The sequence below is a fragment of the Crinia signifera genome, chromosome 2 (genome assembly GCF_055691185.1).
Source record: "Crinia signifera chromosome 2, ASM5569118v1, whole genome shotgun sequence".
NCBI lineage: Eukaryota > Metazoa > Chordata > Amphibia > Anura > Myobatrachidae > Crinia > Crinia signifera.
The window spans coordinates 399,364,494-399,383,746 of record NC_139218.1 but is presented as its reverse complement, the minus strand read 5'-3'; the positions used below and the strand labels follow the sequence as shown (position 1 = coordinate 399,383,746).

Here is a 19,253-nt window from a genome sequence, read left to right as displayed (position 1 = left end):
TGTCTGTGGTGTGTGTCGGTATATTGTCCATTGGCATTGCTTTTGAGGATTCTGTCAATCAGAATCCCTTCCGTAGGCAACCTAACTACATGCCTCCATGTCAACTTTTTGCTTGCATCAACCTTTTGTCAACGTCGACCTACTGACTGTCTATTTCGATGTCTTTCTCCCTGAATACATGTTGTATGCGATGGCAGCATTTTGTCATTTCCCAGCCCGCCCCAGCTGCGAGCAGGACAGCCAGGAAGGGGTTAACCCGCCCTGACAACGTCCATGCTGTGGAATGTTCTTTGTCTGCGCTGCGCTCCGCCCCAGTGCCCGGGACTCCGCCAACTTTCCCTGATCAGCTGATGTTTGTGTTGGACGGTCTAGCATCACACACAGATAACCTGACTAGGTGTCTATATATTGCAGTGTGTGTGTGTGTCCTGTGATTGTGTAATGTGTATAGTATACAGCAGAGGCCTCCGTCACGGTTACACGCGAAGCGCTGCAAGTTTACGCAGGTATCGCCCTCATTTATCGCACACAAAAGCAGATACACAAAGCGACAACATGACATCAATAACACCTCACACAATTATACAGGAAGGACAGATCCGTGAGGGCACAACTAAACACACAGAGCACCCGAGGCCCTGGGGCACACAATGTACAATTCTGATTTGTGCTGTCACATTTCTCTGCGCACTGACATGGAGGACAGATATGGACATTTCTAGGGGGTGATTCGGTTGTGGTGCGGGCCCGGTGCAGGGTGTCTATAGGAATGGGTGTTTATTGGAGCTATTCAGTTGTTAGCATTTTATGCGGCTGCCCACTTCTGGTGATAGTAATATGTACGGGTATTGCTTGGGTGAATTAAAGCTTTGGATTGGTCGCTTTGGGCACCTCTGGAGCTAATGGACATCTGATTGGAGCAACAATTAAATTGATCTGATAGACGACCAGTCGCATAAACGCCCAACAGGGGGCTTGCGCCACAATTGAATCGCCTCCTAAAAGTTGTTTTCTAGTGGCCGCTGCCACTTTAATTCCCTCCATTAAGGTGAGGAGCAATAGCCTATTATATAACGCCTCTGTTATACACCGTTATGTGTTGTATATAGCAGTCTTCCCATAATTCAGTGTGGCATGCCGTAATGTGTAACTACATTATGGACGTGATAAATAGGGGATTCATATATGAAATTGGATATACAGGCGCATAACGGGGGAGGGGGGTGTGGGGCGTCTTACTCAATCCCTTTAAGTCATTAGTGAATATGAGCGCATGAGCAGTAATGGGATTAGGTGCAGAAGCTGTCTGGCCCGTGTCACTGTGCGGCTGTCCACCGCTCTCAGCTTGAATACACGGAGTATATTGGGGGAACTACAAATCCCAGCATGCCTAGTCAAAAGTTTGCTATTACTGCAGTGGCAGGGCTTGCTGGGATGTGTAGTTCCGCAGCAGGCAGGTGGGATCAGTAGTACAGAGATGTGCAGGACACAGGTGGGCGGGGGGGAGGGGGGGGGGTGCAGTATACGTGGGATCAGTATATATCTGTGCGGTCCTGTATACTGCCTGCACCAGCGCCCTCGGAAGCACTGCGAGGGGGTAATTATCTATTTATCACGTCCATCTGCTTGGTGGGATTACGCTCCCCGTGTAATGGGCTCCCATGTCCTTGTCTCCTCTCACCAGCTGTTCCTGACACTTGGTAACGAGGAGAGTAACAAGTTCTGGGCGGCCAACATCCCTCCGAGCGAAGCCATCCGTACGGGGAGCAGCGCGGCGGACAGGAAGACGTACATCAGCGCAAAGTACTGCGAGGGAAAGTACCGCAAGTACCACCAGCTGTTTGGGAACCAGGCGGAGCTGAACAAGGTAGGAGCGAGACCCTTCCCTGCGGCTTGGGGGGCAGGTGGTCCTCTTTCTATACATGGTTATTGTAACGTCACGATTCTAATGAGGAGCATTAATGTCAGCACATATTACTGTTACTACGTGTGCTGTGTCTGCTAGTATGAGAGTAACAGGTAATATCGGTGTGTCGGCAAGTATGAGAGTTACAGGAGATATCGCTGTGTCGGCTAGTATGAGAGTAACAGGAGATATCGCTGTGTCGGCTAGTATGAGTGTAACAGGAGATATCGGTGTGTCGGCTAGTATGAGAGTAACAGGAGATATCGGTGTGTCAGCTAGTATGAGAGTAACAGGAGATATCGGTGTGTCGGCTAGTATGAGAGTAACAGGAGATATCGCTGTGTCGTCTAGTATGGGAGTAACAGGAGATATCGCTGTGTCGGCTAGTATGAGAGTAACAGGAGATATCGCTGTGTCGGCTAGTATGAGTGTAACAGGAGATATCGGTGTGTCGGCTAGTATGAGAGTAACAGGAGATATCGCTGTGTCGGCTAGTATGAGAGTAACAGGAGATATCGCTGTGTCGGCTAGTATGAGTGTAACAGGAGATATCGGTGTGTTGGCTAGTATGAGAGTAACAGGCGATATCGCTGTGTCGGCTAGTATGAGAGTAACAGGAGATATCGGTGTGTCGGCTAGTATGAGAGTAACAGGAGATATCGCTGTGTCGGCTAGTATGAGAGTAACAGGTGATATCGGTGTGTCGGCTAGTATGAGAGTAACAGGTGATATCGGTGTGTCGGCTAGTATGAGAGTAACAGGAGATATCGGTGTGTCGGCTAGTATGAGAGTAAAAAGTGATATCGCTGTGTCGGCTAGTATGAGAGTAACAGGAGATATCGCTGTGTCGGCTAGTATGAGAGTAACAGGCGATATCGGTGTGTCGGCTAGTATGAGAGTAACAGGCGATATCGCTGTGTCGGCTAGTATGAGAGTAGCAGGAGATATCGCTGTGTCGGCTAGTATGAGAGTAACAGGAGATATCAGTGTGTCGGCTAGTATGAGAGTTACAGGAGATATCGCTGTGTCGGCTAGTATGAGAGTAACAGGAGATATCGCTGTGTCGGCTAGTATGAGAGTAACAGGAGATATCGCTGTGTCGGCTAGTATGAGAGTAACAGGAGATATCGCTGTGTCGGCTAGTATGAGAGTAACAGGAGATATCGCTGTGTCGGCTAGTATGAGAGTAACAGGAGAAATTGCTGTGTCGGCTAGTATGAGAGTAACAGGAGATATCGCTGTGTCGGCTAGTATGAGAGTAACAGGAGATATCGCTGTGTCGGCTAGTATGAGAGTCACAGGAGATATCGCTGTGTCGGCTAGTATGAGAGTAACAGGAGATATCGCTGTGTCGGCTAGTATGAGAGTAACAGGAGATATTGCTGTGTCGGCTAGTATGAGAGTAACAGGAGATATCGCTGTGTCGGCTAGTATGAGAGTAACAGGAGATATCGCTGTGTCGGCTAGTATGAGAGTAACAGGAGATATCGGTGTGTCGGCTAGTATGAGAGTAACAGGAGATATCGCTGTGTCGGCTAGTATGAGAGTAACAGGAGATATCGCTGTGTCGGCTAGTATGAGAGTAACAGGAGATATCGCTGTGTCGGCTAGTATGAGAGTAACAGGAGATATCGCTGTGTCGGCTAGTATGAGAGTAACAGGAGATATCGCTGTGTCGGCTAGTATGAGAGTAACAGGAGATATCGCTGTGTCGGCTAGTATGAGAGTAACAGGAGATATCGCTGTGTCGGCTAGTATGAGAGTAACAGGAGATATCGCTGTGTCGGCTAGTATGAGAGTAACAGGAGATATCGCTGTGTCGGCTAGTATGAGAGTAACAGGAGATATCGCTGTGTCGGCTAGTATGAGAGTAACAGGAGATATCGCTGTGTCGGCTAGTATGAGAGTAACAGGAGATATCGCTGTGTCGGCTAGTATGAGAGTAACAGGAGATATCGCTGTGTCGGCTAGTATGAGAGTAACAGGAGATATCGCTGTGTCGGCTAGTATGAGAGTAACAGGAGATATCGCTGTGTCGGCTAGTATGAGAGTAACAGGAGATATCGCTGTGTCGGCTAGTATGAGAGTAACAGGAGATGTCGCTGTGTCGGCTAGTATGAGAGTAACAGGAGATGTCGCTGTGTCGGCTAGTATGAGAGTAACAGGAGATATTGCTGTGTCGGCTAGTATGAGAGTAACAGGAGATGTCGCTGTGTCGGCTAGTATGAGAGTAACAGGAGATATCGCTGTGTCGGCTAGTATGAGAGTAACAGGAGATATCAGTGTGTCGGCTAGTATGAGAGTAACAGGAGATATTGCTGTGTCGGCTAGTATGAGAGTAACAGGTGATATCGCTGTTGGGGGAGGAGACTGGTGTGGGGAGGGGGGGCAGGAGACTGGTGTGGGGAGGGGGGGCAGGAGACTGGTGTGGGGGGGGACAGGAGACTGGTGTGGGGAGGGGGTCAGGAGACTGGTGTGGGGAGTGGGTCAGGAGACTGGTGTGGGAAGGGGGTCAGGAGACTGGTGTGGGGGGGGGGGACAGGAGACTGGAGTGTCGAGCAGGAGGCTGGCGTGGAGGCAGGAGGCTGGTGTGGGGGGGGGGGGGGGCAGGAGACTGGTGTGGGGGGGGACAGGAGACTGGTGTGGGGAGGGGGGGCAGGAGACTGGTGTGGGGGGGGACAGGAGACTGGAGTGTCGAGCAGGAGGCTAGTGTGGGGGGGCAGTAGACGAGTGGGGGGCAGGAGGCTGGCGTGGGAGCAGGAGGCTGGAGTAGGACGCAGGAGGCTGATGTTGGGAGCAAGGGGCTGGATTTAGGGCAGGAGACTGGTGAGTGCGCAGGAGGCTAGATTTAGGGCAGGAGAGGTAGATGACTGGCATGGGGGCGGGAGATTGGCATAGGGGGGCATGAGGCTGGTGTGAGGGGCATGAGGCTGGCATGTGGAGAAGGAGGCTGGCGTGGGGGGGCAGGTGACTGGCGTGGGGGGCAGGTGACTGGCATGAGGCTGGCATGTGGAGAAGGAGGCTGACGTGGGGGGGGGCAGGTGACTGGCGTGGGGGGCAGGTGACTGGCATGAGGCTGGCATGTGGAGAAGGAGGCTGACATGGGGGGGGGGCAGGTGACTGGTGTGGAGGGCATGAGGCTTGCGTGGGGGGCAGTAGGTTGGGGGGGGGGATAGATGACTAGAGGTTTGCAGACGTCTCGCCCCCACCTGTCTCATTGTTGATTTTTGGAAGGAATTCCAGAGGTTTATTCTGGCGAAGTTTATCATCTGTCAGCCAGATGCCGTAACCCACGGTAACGCACAATGCCCCTCATTGTGGAATGAATAAACTTGAATGAATCAGGGCCATGCACAGGTATCACCAGGATCCCAGCCTAGTGTCCAGAGAAGAGATGGGGGGGGGGGGGGGGTCTGGGGTGACGGTATCTCTCAATGAAATGGTCGCTGGCAGGACTATGGAAGAGCAGACGGGTCTTCACCGAGACCCACAGATATATTGTAGAAAAAAAATCGGTACTTGTTTCCTAGCACGGCCACAACGATCTTGATCTGGGGCATCGCAGGTAAAAAAATCGCGTCGGTCGCATCGCATGCGGGCTAAAAAATCGGGTGCGATGCGACCGACGCGATGCCCGCGATTTCCCATAGGGAACAATGTAAAATGCCTCAATTTAACCAAATCAACATAGGGAACAATGTTAAATGGGCCAGACACCCCAAAAACCCCCCCTGACCAGTGAAATGGCCCCCCAAAAATACTTAGTCGGCGTGGAGTTGAGAATAGATAGTGTGGCGAGCGCAGCGAGCCACCGAGCCCGAAGCGTGGCGAGGGGACGCGGATACCTTCACCAGTAAACGCGTCCCTTCGCGGGCTTCACAGGTATCCGCGTCCCCTCGCGGGGCTCGCCACGCTTCGGGCTCGGTGGCTCGCTGCGCTCGCCACACTATCTATTCTCAACTCCACGCCGACGTGGATAGTGGGGGTATGAAAAGGTCAGAGGACGCGTACCGCCGCCCCTCGCGGGCTCGCAGCGCTCGCCACGCTTCGGGTTGACGTTGATCGTGGGGTGGCGTTAACTATTTTTGGGGGGACATTTCACTGGTCAGGGGGGTTTTTTGGAGTCTCTGGCCCATTTAACATTGTTCCCTATGTTGATTTGGGTAAATTGAGGCATTTTACATTGTTCCCTATGGGAAATCGCGGGCATCGCGTCGGTACCATCGCATGCTTTTTTTGGCCGCATACGATGCGACCGACGCGATTTTGACTTTTTCAATGCATTTCAATGGGAAATCGCGGGCATCGCGTCGGTCGCATCGCAGACCATTAAAAATTACCCGCGATGCCCGCGATTGTGGCCGTGCTAGGAAGCAAGTACCGAAAAATCGCTCAAACAATAAGACGCCTGCTCCAAAATATAAATACTATAAACACAAACCAAAGTAACGGGACGTCCAATAGGATGACTGGGTTTTATTGAATGCTGGGTATTCAGATTTCCATAAAGCGACAGCCCCTTCGTTTTAATCTCCCATTGGGGGGTACCGGAAAGGAAAGCACAGATAAGATGCTGGTGCCTTACCTTGTATACATCAAAAGCTGCTGACCAGGCTGCTGACCAACTGGTGACCAGACGGGCAGGGTCCTTCCCGAGCTTCCCCAGGTGAGTCAGAACTTATCAGCACCCGGTGTAAAGTACAGGGTCTGGATCAGAAGTGATGTGAAGTCATTATTCAGTTACTGTAAGCACACTTTGGTTTGTGTTTATGGTATATTTATATATATTTGGTCCAGGCTCCTTATTGTTTCAGCAATTTTTCTTCTGCAGTGACGGTATATGTGGCAGATATCCGAGAATCCGTACTTCAGAAAATGCTGCGTGGAGAGGTCTGCGTGACTCAGTAACGATATCATTCAGTGTGTGTGCGATATATCGTTCATCTGGGAGTGCCGCCAATCGCTAAGTGTGTGCGCACCTCAGTCTGTTACCAATGGGTTGTGGGTTTTTACTTGTGTGATTGGTGGGTTGTAGTTGTAGGGTTGTGTGATTGGTGGGTTGTAGTTTTAGGGTTGTGTGATTGGTGGGTTGTAGGTTTAGGGTTGTGTGATTGGTGGGTTGTAGGTTTAGGGTTGTGTGATTGGTGGGTTGTAGGTTTAGGGTTGTGTGATTGGTGGGTTGTAGGCAGGGCTATTTTTCAGCAGGCTCCAGCAGGAACTGAGGCCATTATTCTAGTTCACTCTTTGTGACAAAATATTTCTTAGATGGACAAAACCATGAGCACTGCACGAGGGCATATTTAAAATGTGCAGAGAGAATTAGATTTGGGTGAGTCATTTTGTTTCTGTGCAGGGTAAATACTGGCTGCTTTATTTTTACACTGCAATATAGATCTCACTTTGAAGTAAAACCCCACCCAAATCTAACTCTCTCTGCACATGTTACATCTGCCCCACCTGCAGTGCACATGGTTTTGTCCATCTAAGAAATATTTTGTCAGAAAGAGTGAACCAGAATAAGGGCCTCAGGGGTAGATTTATGACCCGGCGATCAGGGGAATATGCGCTATCCCTCATGCGTTATGGCAGGGGATAGCGCTTCCCCTGATCTATGACACCCGCCGAGAGGGTGTCTAACGTGCGGCGCTGTGGGGCAGGAGGCATAGCGCAGCTACGATATTTCGTGCTGCGCACCTGCCTCCTGCCTGATTTATGAATGGTCAGCATCGCTGACCGTTCCGCCGCCTGCAGCTGTCCACTTCGCCAGCTGCAGGCGGCGATGCCCTATACCTACAGCAGGGACAGCGCTGTCCCTGCTGCTGGAGCTGAGCTGCGCTGGGATCTCACGTGAGTAGCGAGATCCCATGCATGCGCAGTCCAGCCGGCCGGGGAGAAGCAGAGACATCGCTGGAGGGGGGAGTTAGCACTCCCTGCTTCGGCGGCAAGATCTTAGTAGATCTTGTTGGTGTCCCCTCCTGCTTCGCCTCGCTAATGAGGCAGGAACTGTTATAGCCGCTATAATAAATCTACCCCTCAGTTCCTGCTGGAGCCTACTAAAAAATAGCCCTGGTTGTAGGTCTAGGGTTGTGTGATTGGTGGGTTGTAGGTTTAGGGTTGTGTGATTGGTGGATTGTAGGTCTAGGGTTGTGTGATTGGTGGATTGTAGGTTTAGGGTTGTGTGATTGGTGGGTTGTAGGTCTAGGGTTGTGTGATGGTGGGTTGTAGGTCTAGGGTTGTGTGATTGGTGGGTTGTAGGTTTAAGGTGGTGTAATTGGTGGGTTGTAGGTTTAAGGTGGTGTGATTGGTGGGTTGTAGGTTTAAGGTGGTGTAATTGGTGGGTTGTAGTTTTAGGGTGGTGTGATTGGTGGGTTGTAGGTGTAGTGTGTGATTGGTGGGTTGTAGTTTTAAGGTGGTGTGATCGGTGGGTTGTAGTTTTAGGGTTGTGTGATTTGGTGGATTGTAGGTTTAAGGTGGTGTAATTGGTGGGTTGTAGTTTTAGGGTGGTGTGATTGGTGGGTTGTAGGTGTAGTGTGTGATTGGTGGGTTGTAGTTTTAAGGTGGTGTGATCGGTGGGTTGTAGTTTTAGGGTGGTGTGATTGGTGGGTTGTAGGTGTAGTGTTGTGTGATTGGTGGGTTGTAGTTTTAAGGTGGTGTGATTGGTGGGTTGTAGTTTTAGGGTGGTGTGATTGGTGGATATAAAGAAATGACCAAGTAAGGCCCAGATCCCATTAGGTATATTGCAAGTTGTATATGGGGGAAGCGTCTGTCTGTCAGTCATTGTATTGGGGCTAGATAAATGACTAGTTGCTAGGGGTAACCACTCCAACCTCGTGATCCTGTTACTGTCGCCCACTTTGTGTAGGAGCCCAGGTATCTGCAGTGTAATGGCTGACAGGTGTCGGCTGGTGTAAGGGAGGGGTGATGTAGCATCATATGAGGAGTGATGTACGTCTGGGACACAAGCTGCCCATTCAGCCAGGTTTACACAGATGTACTGTACCCGGGAGCTGACGGATCCCGAACTGCTGACTGTACGAGCTCTTTCTCTCTGGTTTCAGCAGACTCAGCTGCTGTGGGGAATGTGTGAATGTGCTGGGCAGGCAACAATGCTATTGTGTCACCCCCTGCCCACCTGTACCCCATGCCATGCACCTTACCCCTTGTACGTCCAGCCCCGCCACGAGGCCAGCCACAGTATACAGCCAGGTGGACGGGAGGGGAACGTATCCTGCTGATGCACTACAAGTCCCTGCATGCCCTGCTTGAGGTTTCTTATCCTCAGAAGAACAAATTAGTTTTATACCCCGGATTACCCACCTGAGTAATGCATTTAATACCCCGGATTACCCACCTGAGTAATGCATTTAATACCCCGGATTACCCACCTCAGTAATACATTTAATACCCCGGATTACCCACCTCAGTAATACATGTAGGTACTTGTGTATTTTAGCGGCGCCCATCGCATCGCATACCAAAAGGCATGCGATGGTATGCGATGCGAGGCGATATCGCGCGATGTTGTACAATGTCATACAATTTTAAAATTGTATGACATTGTATATGGCATACAATGCCATACAATGCGATGCAATGCGATTAAACATTGTATAAGCACCCTAATGGGTTCTTACAATGTTAAATGCACCCCCACGCCACCCCCCCACTATAAACGTGAACCTGAAGCGTGGCGAGCACAGCGAGCCCGCGACGGGCGGCGGTACGCGTCCTACGACCTTTTCATACCCCCACTATCCACGTCGGCGTGGAGTTGAGAATAGAAAGTGTGGCGAGCGCAGCGAGCTACCGAGCCCGAAGCGTGGCGAGCGCACGCGGATACCTGTGAATGTGAATACATTTAATATCCCGGATTACCCACCTCAGTAATACATTTAATACCCCGGATTACCCACATCAGTAATGCATGTAATACCCCGGATTACCCACCTCAGTAATGCGTTTAATACCCCAGATTACCCACCTCAGTAATGCATTTAATACCCCGGATTACCCACCTCAGCAATATATTTAATACCCTGGATTACCCACCTCAGTAATGCATGTAATATCCCGGATTACCCACCTCAGTAATGCATTTAATACCCCGGATTACCCACCTCAGTAATGCATGTTATACCCTGGATTACCCACCTCAGTAATGCATTTAATACCCCGGATTACCCACCTCAGTAATGCATGTAATACCCCGGATTACCCACCTCAGTAATGCATTTAATACCCCCGGATTACCCACCTCAGTAATGCATTTAATACCCCAGATTACCCACCTGAGTAATGCATGTAATACCCCGGATTACCCACCTCAGTAATGCATTTAATACCCCAGATTACCCACCTGAGTAATGCATGTAATACCCCGGATTACCCACCTCAGTAATGCATGTAATACCCCGGATTACCCACCTCAGTAATGCATTTAATACCCCGGATTACCCACCTGAGTAATGCATGTAATACCCTGGATTACCCACCTCAGTAATGCATTTAATACCCCGGATTACCCACCTCGGTAATGCATGTTATACCCCGGATTACCCACCTCGGTAATGCATGTTATACCCGGGATTACCCTCCTCGGTAATGCATGTTATACCCCGGATTACCCACCTGAGTAATGCATGTAATACCCCGGATTACCCACCTCAGTAATACATTTAATACCCCGGATAACCCATCTCAGTAATGCATTTAATACCCCGGATTACCCACCTCAGTAATGCATTTAATACCCCGGATTACCCACCTCGGTAATGCATGTAATACCTCCAAATCTCCCCAGTGTTATGTCAGTGTAACCATAGGATAATGTACAGTACCAGTTATTACATCAGCTGCCATATCTCTGCCCAACTTCCCAGCGCTTTTTCAGTGAGATTACATCCTGCCCGGCGTGTGAAGAGTTAAACCCGTCTCACAGGAACTATTGCGCTGTGTATGACGTACCCACCACCCACATATTTACTGTAAGAGAATAAAAACGTTTACCACCTCTTTGTTCTGTCACTGCTGCTGTGGTGTATAAATCAGTAGTGAGTATGACTGATCACATGGTGCACTCACCACAGCTGACACAATGTTACACCATCCTCAGATACATTGTACATTACCCCTGTTACTGCTGCTGCTGTGGTGTATAAATCAGTAGTGAGTATGACTGATCACATGGTGCACTCACCACAGCTGACACAATGTTACACTATCCTCAGATACATTGTACAGTACCCCTGTTACTGCTGCTGTGGTGTATATATCAGTAGTGAGTATGACTGATCACATGGTGCACTCACCACAGCTGACACAATGTTACACTATCCTCAGATACATTGTACAGTACCCCTGTTACTGCTGCTGTGGTGTATATATCAGTAGTGAGTATGACTGATCACATGGTGCACTCACCACAGCTGACACAATGTTACACATCCTCAGATGCATTGTACAGTACCCCTGTTACTGCTGCTGTGGTGTATAAATCAGTAGTGAGTATGCCTGATCACATGGTGCAATCACCATAGCGGACACAATGTTACACCATCCTCTGATGCATTGTACAGTACCCCTGTTACTGCTGCTGTGGTGTATAAATCAGTAGTGAGTATGACTGATCACATGGTGCACTCACCACAGCTGACACAATGTTACACCATCCTCTGATGCATTGTACAGTACCCCTGTTACTGCTGCTGCTGTGGTGTATAAATCAGTAGTGAGTATGACTGATCACATGGTGCACTCACCACAGCTGTCACAATGTTACACCATCCTCAGATACATTGTACAGTACCCCTGTTACTGCTGCTGTGGTGTATATATCAGTAGTGAGTATCACTGATAGCATGGTGCACTCACCACAGCTGACACAATGTTACACCATCCTCAGATACATTGTACAGTACCCCTGTTACTGCTGCTGTGGTGTATATATCAGTAGTGAGTATGACTGATCACATGGTGCACTCACCACAGCTGACACAATGTTACACTATCCTCAGATACATTGTACAGTACCCCTGTTACTGCTGCTGTGGTGTATATATCAGTAGTGAGTATGACTGATCACATGGTGCACTCACCACAGCTGACACAATGTTACACCATCCTCTGATGCATACAGTACCCCTGTTACTGCTGCTGCTGTGGTGTATTAGTCAGTAGTGAGTATGACTGATCACATGGTGCACTCACCACAGCTGACACAATGTTACACCATCCTCTGATGCATACAGTACCCCTGTTACTGCTGCTGCTGTGGTGTATTAGTCAGTAGTGAGTATGACTGATCACATGGTGCACTCACCACAGCTGACACAATGTTACACATCCTCAGATACATTGTACAGTACCCCTGTTACTGCTGCTGTGGTGTATAAATCAGTAGTGAGTATGACTGATCACATGGTGCACTCACCACAGCTAACACAATGTTACACCATCCTCAGATACATTGTACAGTACCCCTGTTACTGCTGCTGCTGTGGTGTATAAATCAGTAGTGAGTATGACTGATCACATGGTGCACTCCCCACAGCTGACACAATGTTACACCATCCTCAGATACATTGTACAGTACCCCTGTTACTGCTGCTGTGGTGTATATATCAGTAGTGAGTATCACTGATAGCATGGTGCACTCACCACAGCTGACACAATGTTACACCATCCTCAGATACATTGTACAGTACCCCTGTTACTGCTGCTGTGGTGTATAAATCAGTAGTGAGTATGACTGATCACATGGTGCACTCACCACAGCTGACACAATGTTACACCATCCTCAGATGCATTATACAGTACCCCTGTTACTGCTGCTGCTGTGGTGTATAAATCAGTAGTGAGTATGACTGATCACATGGTGCACTCACCACAGCTGACACAATGTTACACCATCCTCAGATACATTGTACAGTACCCCTGTTACTGCTGCTGTGGTGTATATATCAGTAGTGAGTATGACTGATCACATGGTGCACTCACCACAGCTGACACAATGTTACACCATCCTCTGATGCATTGTACAGTACCCCTGTTACTGCTGCTGTGGTGTATAAATCAGTAGTGAGTATCACTGATAGCATGGTGCACTCACCACAGCTGACACAATGTTACACCATCCTCAGATACATTGTACAGTACCCCTGTTACTGCTGCTGTGGTGTATCAATCAGCACTGAGTATGACTGATCACATGATGCACTCACCACAGCTAACACAATGTTACACCATCCTCAGATACATTGTACAGTACCCCTGTTACTGCTGCTGTGGTGTATATCAGTAGTGAGTATGACTGATCACATGATGCACTCACCACAGCTGGCACAATGTTACACCATCCTCAGATACATTGTACAGTACCCCTGTTACTGCTGCTGTGGTGTATATATCAGTAGTGAGTATGACTGATCACATGGTGCACTCACCACAGCTGACACAATGTTACACCATCCTCAGATACATTGTACAGTACCCCTGTTACTGCTGCTGTGGTGTATAAATCAGTAGTGAGTATCACTGATAGCATGGTGCATTCACCACAGCTGACACAATGTTACACCATCCTCAGATGCATTGTACAGTACCCCTGTTACTGCTGCTGTGGTGTATAAATCAGTAGTGAGTATGACTGATCACATGGTGCACTCACCACAGCTGACACAATGTTACACCATCCTCAGATACATTGTACAGTACCCCTGTTACTGCTGCTGTGGTGTATAAATCAGTAGTGAGTATGACTGATCACATGGTGCACTCACCACAGCTGACACAATGTTACACCATCCTCAGATACATTGTACAGTACCCCTGTTACTGCTGCTGTGGTGTATAAATCAGTAGTGAGTATGACTGATCACATGGTGCACTCACCACAGCTGACACAATGTTACACTATCCTCAGATGCATTGTACAGTACCCCTGTTACTGCTGCTGTGGTGTATAAATCAGTAGTGAGTATGACTGATCACATGGTGCACTCACCACAGCGGACACAATGTTACACTATCCTCTGATGCATTGTACAGTACCCCTGTTACTGCTGCTGTGGTGTATAAATCAGTAGTGAGTATGACTGATCACATGGTGCACTCACCACAGCTGACACAATGTTACACTATCCTCAGATGCATTGTACAGTACCCCTGTTACTGCTGCTGTGGTGTATATATCAGTAGTGAGTATGACTGATCACATGGTGCACTCACCACAGCTGACACAATGTTACACCATCCTCAGATGCATTGTACAGTACCCCTGTTACTGCTGCTGTGGTGTATAAATCAGTAGTGAGTATCACTGATAGCATGGTGCACTCACCACAGCTGACACAATGTTACACCATCCTCAGATGCATTGTACAGTACCCCTGTTACTGCTGCTGTGGTGTATAAATCAGTAGTGAGTATGACTGATCACATGGTGCACTCACCACAGCTGACACAATGTTACACCATCCTCTGATGCATTGTACAGTACCCCTGTTACTGCTGCTGTGGTGTATAAATCAGTAGTGAGTATGACTGATCACATGGTGATCGCTCTTTCACTGTTCGCTTCTCTGACTCTACTTCCTCTTCACTATCTCTGTCAGTCGGAGTTCCGCAAGGCTCAGTCTTAGGTCCTCTGCTTTTCTCAATCTATACCTCCTCGCTTGGCAAACTAATCAGCTCCTTCGGATTTCAGTATCACTTATATGCGGATGATACTCAAATCTATCTATCAACCCCAGAGTTGTCACCAGTGGTTTTGGGCCGAGTCTCTGAATGTCTCTCTGCCATCTCACTTTGGATGTCTTCTCGCCAACTCAAACTCAATATTTCCAAAACTGAATTACTTATATTCCCGCCAACTAAGAACAGTTACCATCCTGATATCTCCATCACTGTTGACAACTCGACAATCTACCCTACCCAACAAGCTCGTTGCTTAGGGGTCACCCTCGACTCTGACCTGTCCTTTGTTCCCCACATTCAATCTGTCTCCAAATCATGTTACATGCATCTAAAAAACATATCCAAAATACGACCGTATCTCACACAAGACACTACTAAATCTCTTATCCATGCACTCATTATATCCCGCATTGATTATTGCAATAGCCTCCTAACTGGACTTCCCAAGAACAGACTCTCACCACTGCAATCCATTTTAAATGCTGCTGCTAGGCTGATCTTCTTTGCAAGACGCTCATCGTCTGCTGATCCGCTCTGCCAGTCCCTCCATTGGTTGCCTGTATATTACCGTATTCAATATAAAACACTTCTACTCTCATATAAAGCTATTAACCATACTGCACCAGCATATATCTCTCTACTTATCACAAAATATCTCCCATCTCGACCACTCCGCTCTGCACAAGATTTGCGTCTCTCTTCTGCACGGATCACTAGCTCCCATTCACTATTACAGGACTTTCATCGGGCTGCTCCCATCCTATGGAATGCCCTTCCATGCACAATTAGACTCTCCGCTAGCCTCCAAACTTTCAAGCGTTCCCTGAAAACTCACCTCTTCAGGCAAGCCTATCATATATAAGTTCTACACGCATAACCCTCTGAGGCACTTATGTATTATATAGCTTCCCTTCTGGACTTCTAACTTGTTGGGACTGCTATGCTATTACTGGTGCCTGTCCTTGTGTTTCCCTCCTATATCCCTATAGATTGTAAGCTTGCAGCAGGGCCCTCCTACCTCCATGTCTGTCTGTTGTTACCCAGTTTGTTTTATCACTGTTTACTATTGTAAAGCGCAACGGAATCTGCTGCGCTATATAAGAAACTGCAAATAAATAAATAAATAATAAATGGTGCACTCACCACAGCTGACACAATGGGGAAAATTTACTAAAGGAAATTTGTAAAAAAATAGGTGTATTTGTATCCAGAAACACACTCATTTTTGACATTTACTATCCCGAAAATACGGCAATTCGTATTTATATTGATGTGCTATCAATATGAATACGAATTTAAATATTTTCAGCATAGTAAATGTCAAAAATGAGTGTGTTTCTGGATACAAATACACCTATTTTTTACAAATTTCCTTTAGTAAATTTCCCCCAATGTTACACCATCCTCTGATGCATACAGTACCCCTGTTACTGCTGCTGTGGTGTATAAATCAGTAGTGAGTATCACTGATAGCATGGTGCATTCACCACAGCTGACACAATGTTACACCATCCTCAGATGCATTGTACAGTACCCCTGTTACTGCTGCTGTGGTGTATATATCAGTAGTGAGTATGACTGATCACATGATGCACTCACCACAGCTGACACAATGTTACACCATCCTCTGATGCATACAGTTCCCGTTACTGCTGCTGTGGTGTATAAATCAGTAGTGAGTATCACTGATAGCATGGTGCACTCACAACAGCTGACACAATGTTACACCATCATCAGATGCATTGTACAGTACCCCTGTTACTGCTGCTGTGGTGTATAAATCAGTAGTGAGTATCACTGATAGCATGGTGCACTCACCACAGGGGACACAATGTTACACCATCCTCTGATGCATTATACAGTACCCCTGTTACTGCTGCTGTGGTGTATAAATCAGTAGTGAGTATCACTGATAGCATGGTGCACTCACCACAGGGGACACAATGTTACACCATCCTCTGATGCATTATACAGTACCCCTGTTACTGCTGCTGTGGTGTATAAATCAGTAGTGAGTATGACTGATCACATGGTGCAGTCCCCACAGCTGACACAATGTTACACCATCCTCTGATGCATTGTACAGTACCCCTGTTACTGCTGCTGTGGTGTATATATCAGTAGTGAGTATCACTGATAGCATGGTGCACTCACCACAGCTGACACAATGTTACACCATCCTCTGATGCATACAGTTCCCGTTACTGCTGCTGTATAAATCAGCACTGAGTATGACTGATTATGTGCTGTAGAAGGGGGAGGAGGGGAGGGGGTCAGGTTAGGGACAGATGATAGACTCTGGATACAGGGGGAGACTCTTATCCGAGCAGGGAAGGGTTACGCTGGTGCTGCCATGCTGACTTGTGTTGTGTTAGGGACCGGGCCCCTCCTATGGGCGAGGCCGGCTCTGGGGCTCCAGCTGCAAATCCCACTTACATCACCCCGGGATCCTATAGTGGGAGGAAAGCTCACTCACTGAGGCTGCTTCCAGCAGGATGGACCCCAAACCCTAGCTCTGCACTCACCTCAACTCACACTAACTCTGCACTCACCTCTACTCACACTAACTACACTCACCTCTACTCACACTCACTCTGCACTCACCTCTACTCACACTAACTCTGCACTCACCTCTACTCACACTCACTCACCTTTACTCACACTAACTCTGCACTCACCTCTACTCACACTCACCCTACACTCACCTCTACTCACACTCACTCTGCACTCACCTCTACTCACACTAACTCGGAAATCACCTCTACTCACACTAACTCTGCAATCACCTCTACTCAAACTCACTCTGCATTCACCTCTACTCACACTAACTCTGCACTCACCTCTACTCACACTCACCCTACACTCACCTCTACTCACACTCACTCACCTCTACTCACACTCACTCTGCCCTCACCTCTACTCACACTCACAGTAACTCTGCACTCACCTCTACTCACACTCACTCTGCCCTCACCTCTACTCACACTGCACGCACCTCTCCTCACACTCAACTCTACTCACACTCACTCTGCACTCATCTCTACTCACTCTGCACTCACACGCACTCACCTCTACTCACATTAACTCTGCACTCACCTCTATTCACACTCACCCTACACTCACCTCTACTCACTCTGCACTCACCTCTACTCAGACTCACTCTGCACTCACCATTACTCACACTCACATTAACTCTGCCTACTGTACTCACACAACTCTACTAACACTCATTGAGCCTTAGCTCTATACTATTATAAACTCTTTATTCTGTACTTACCTCTACTCACACTCACATTCCCTTTACACGCTGCACTCACACACCTATACTCACAGACATATTATCTCTATGCACTGCACTCAGACACGACTACCCACCCTCACGGAGCCTGACATCTGCATGCAATACACTAAGTTCTCACACTCAAAAAGACATCGACACACATTCTATACACTACAATCACTCACATGGAACCTTAACTCAAACAACCACACTCAATCTCAGAGCCTTAAATACAAGTCTACTCACTCACACAGCCTTAACTCTACATGCTGCACTCACACTCAGAGCATACACATGCACTCACACATTTACAGAGCTGTAACTTTGCAAACTCACACAACTCCACTCATACTCACAGCGCCTTAACTCTGCACTCACACAGCTCCACTCACGTAGCCTGCAGATGCCCTCTACTCACACTAGCATGCTGCACACTCACATGTCCACTCGCACTCACAGAGGAATAACACTGCTCACTACATGCTACACTCACTAGCAGAGTCTACATGCTGCACACTCACATGTCCACTCACACTCACAGAGACCTAACACTGCTCACTACATGCTACAGGAACAATACTGCAATCACCGGTCACTCACCTGTGGCAGGTAATCTGTGGGTGACATGGAGCAGGCACTGACAGGTACGGCAGGTGTGTGCTGTGTATAGTAACGCTGTGTGCGGGGAATGGCAGGCTGCTGTGTATAGTGACACTGTGTGCGGGGAATGGCAGGCTGCTGTGTATAGTGACACTGTGTGGGGAATGGCAGGCTGCTGTGTATAGTGACACTGTGTGCGGGGAATGGCAGGCTGCTGTGTATAGTGACACTGTGTGGGGAATGGCAGGCTGCTGTGTATAGTAACACTGTGTGTGGGGAATGGCGGGCTGCTGTGTATAGTGACACTGTGTGTGGGGAATGGCAGGCTGCTGTGTATAGTAACACTGAGTGTGGGGAATGGCGGGCTGCTGTGTATAGTAACACTGTGTGTGGGGAATGGCGGCCTGCTGTGTATAGTGACACTGTGTGCGGGGAATGGCAGGCTGCTGTGTATAGTGACACTGTGTGTGGGGAATGACAGGCTGCTGTGTATAGTGACACTGTGTGCGGGGAATGGCAGGCTGCTGTGTATAGTGACACTGTGTGTGGGGAATGGCGGGCTGCTGTGTATAGTGACACTGTGTGTGGGGAATGGCGGCCGGCTGTGTATAGTGACACTGTGTGTGGGGAATGGCAGGCTGCTGTGTATAGTGACACTGTGTGTTGGGAATGGCAGGCTGCTGTGTATAGTGACACTGTGTGCGGGGAATGGCGGCCTGCTGTGTATAGTTGCACTGTGTGTAGGGAATGGCAGGCTGCTGTGTATAGTGACAC

The 19,253-nt window shown here is 48.4% G+C and overlaps 1 protein-coding gene across 2 annotated transcripts in view; it reads left to right on the top strand.

Annotated features, from left to right (window-relative positions):
- The window catches only part of ARAP1 (ArfGAP with RhoGAP domain, ankyrin repeat and PH domain 1), a 199,326-nt gene that overhangs the window by 126,900 nt on the left and 53,173 nt on the right, over positions 1-19,253 (top strand). For both annotated transcript variants that reach the window (XM_083170539.1, XM_083170540.1), the window contains one exon: positions 1,685-1,867. In XM_083170539.1, coding sequence (XP_083026665.1) covers positions 1,685-1,867 — 183 coding nt within the window. The remainder of the gene's footprint in view (positions 1-1,684; positions 1,868-19,253) is intronic.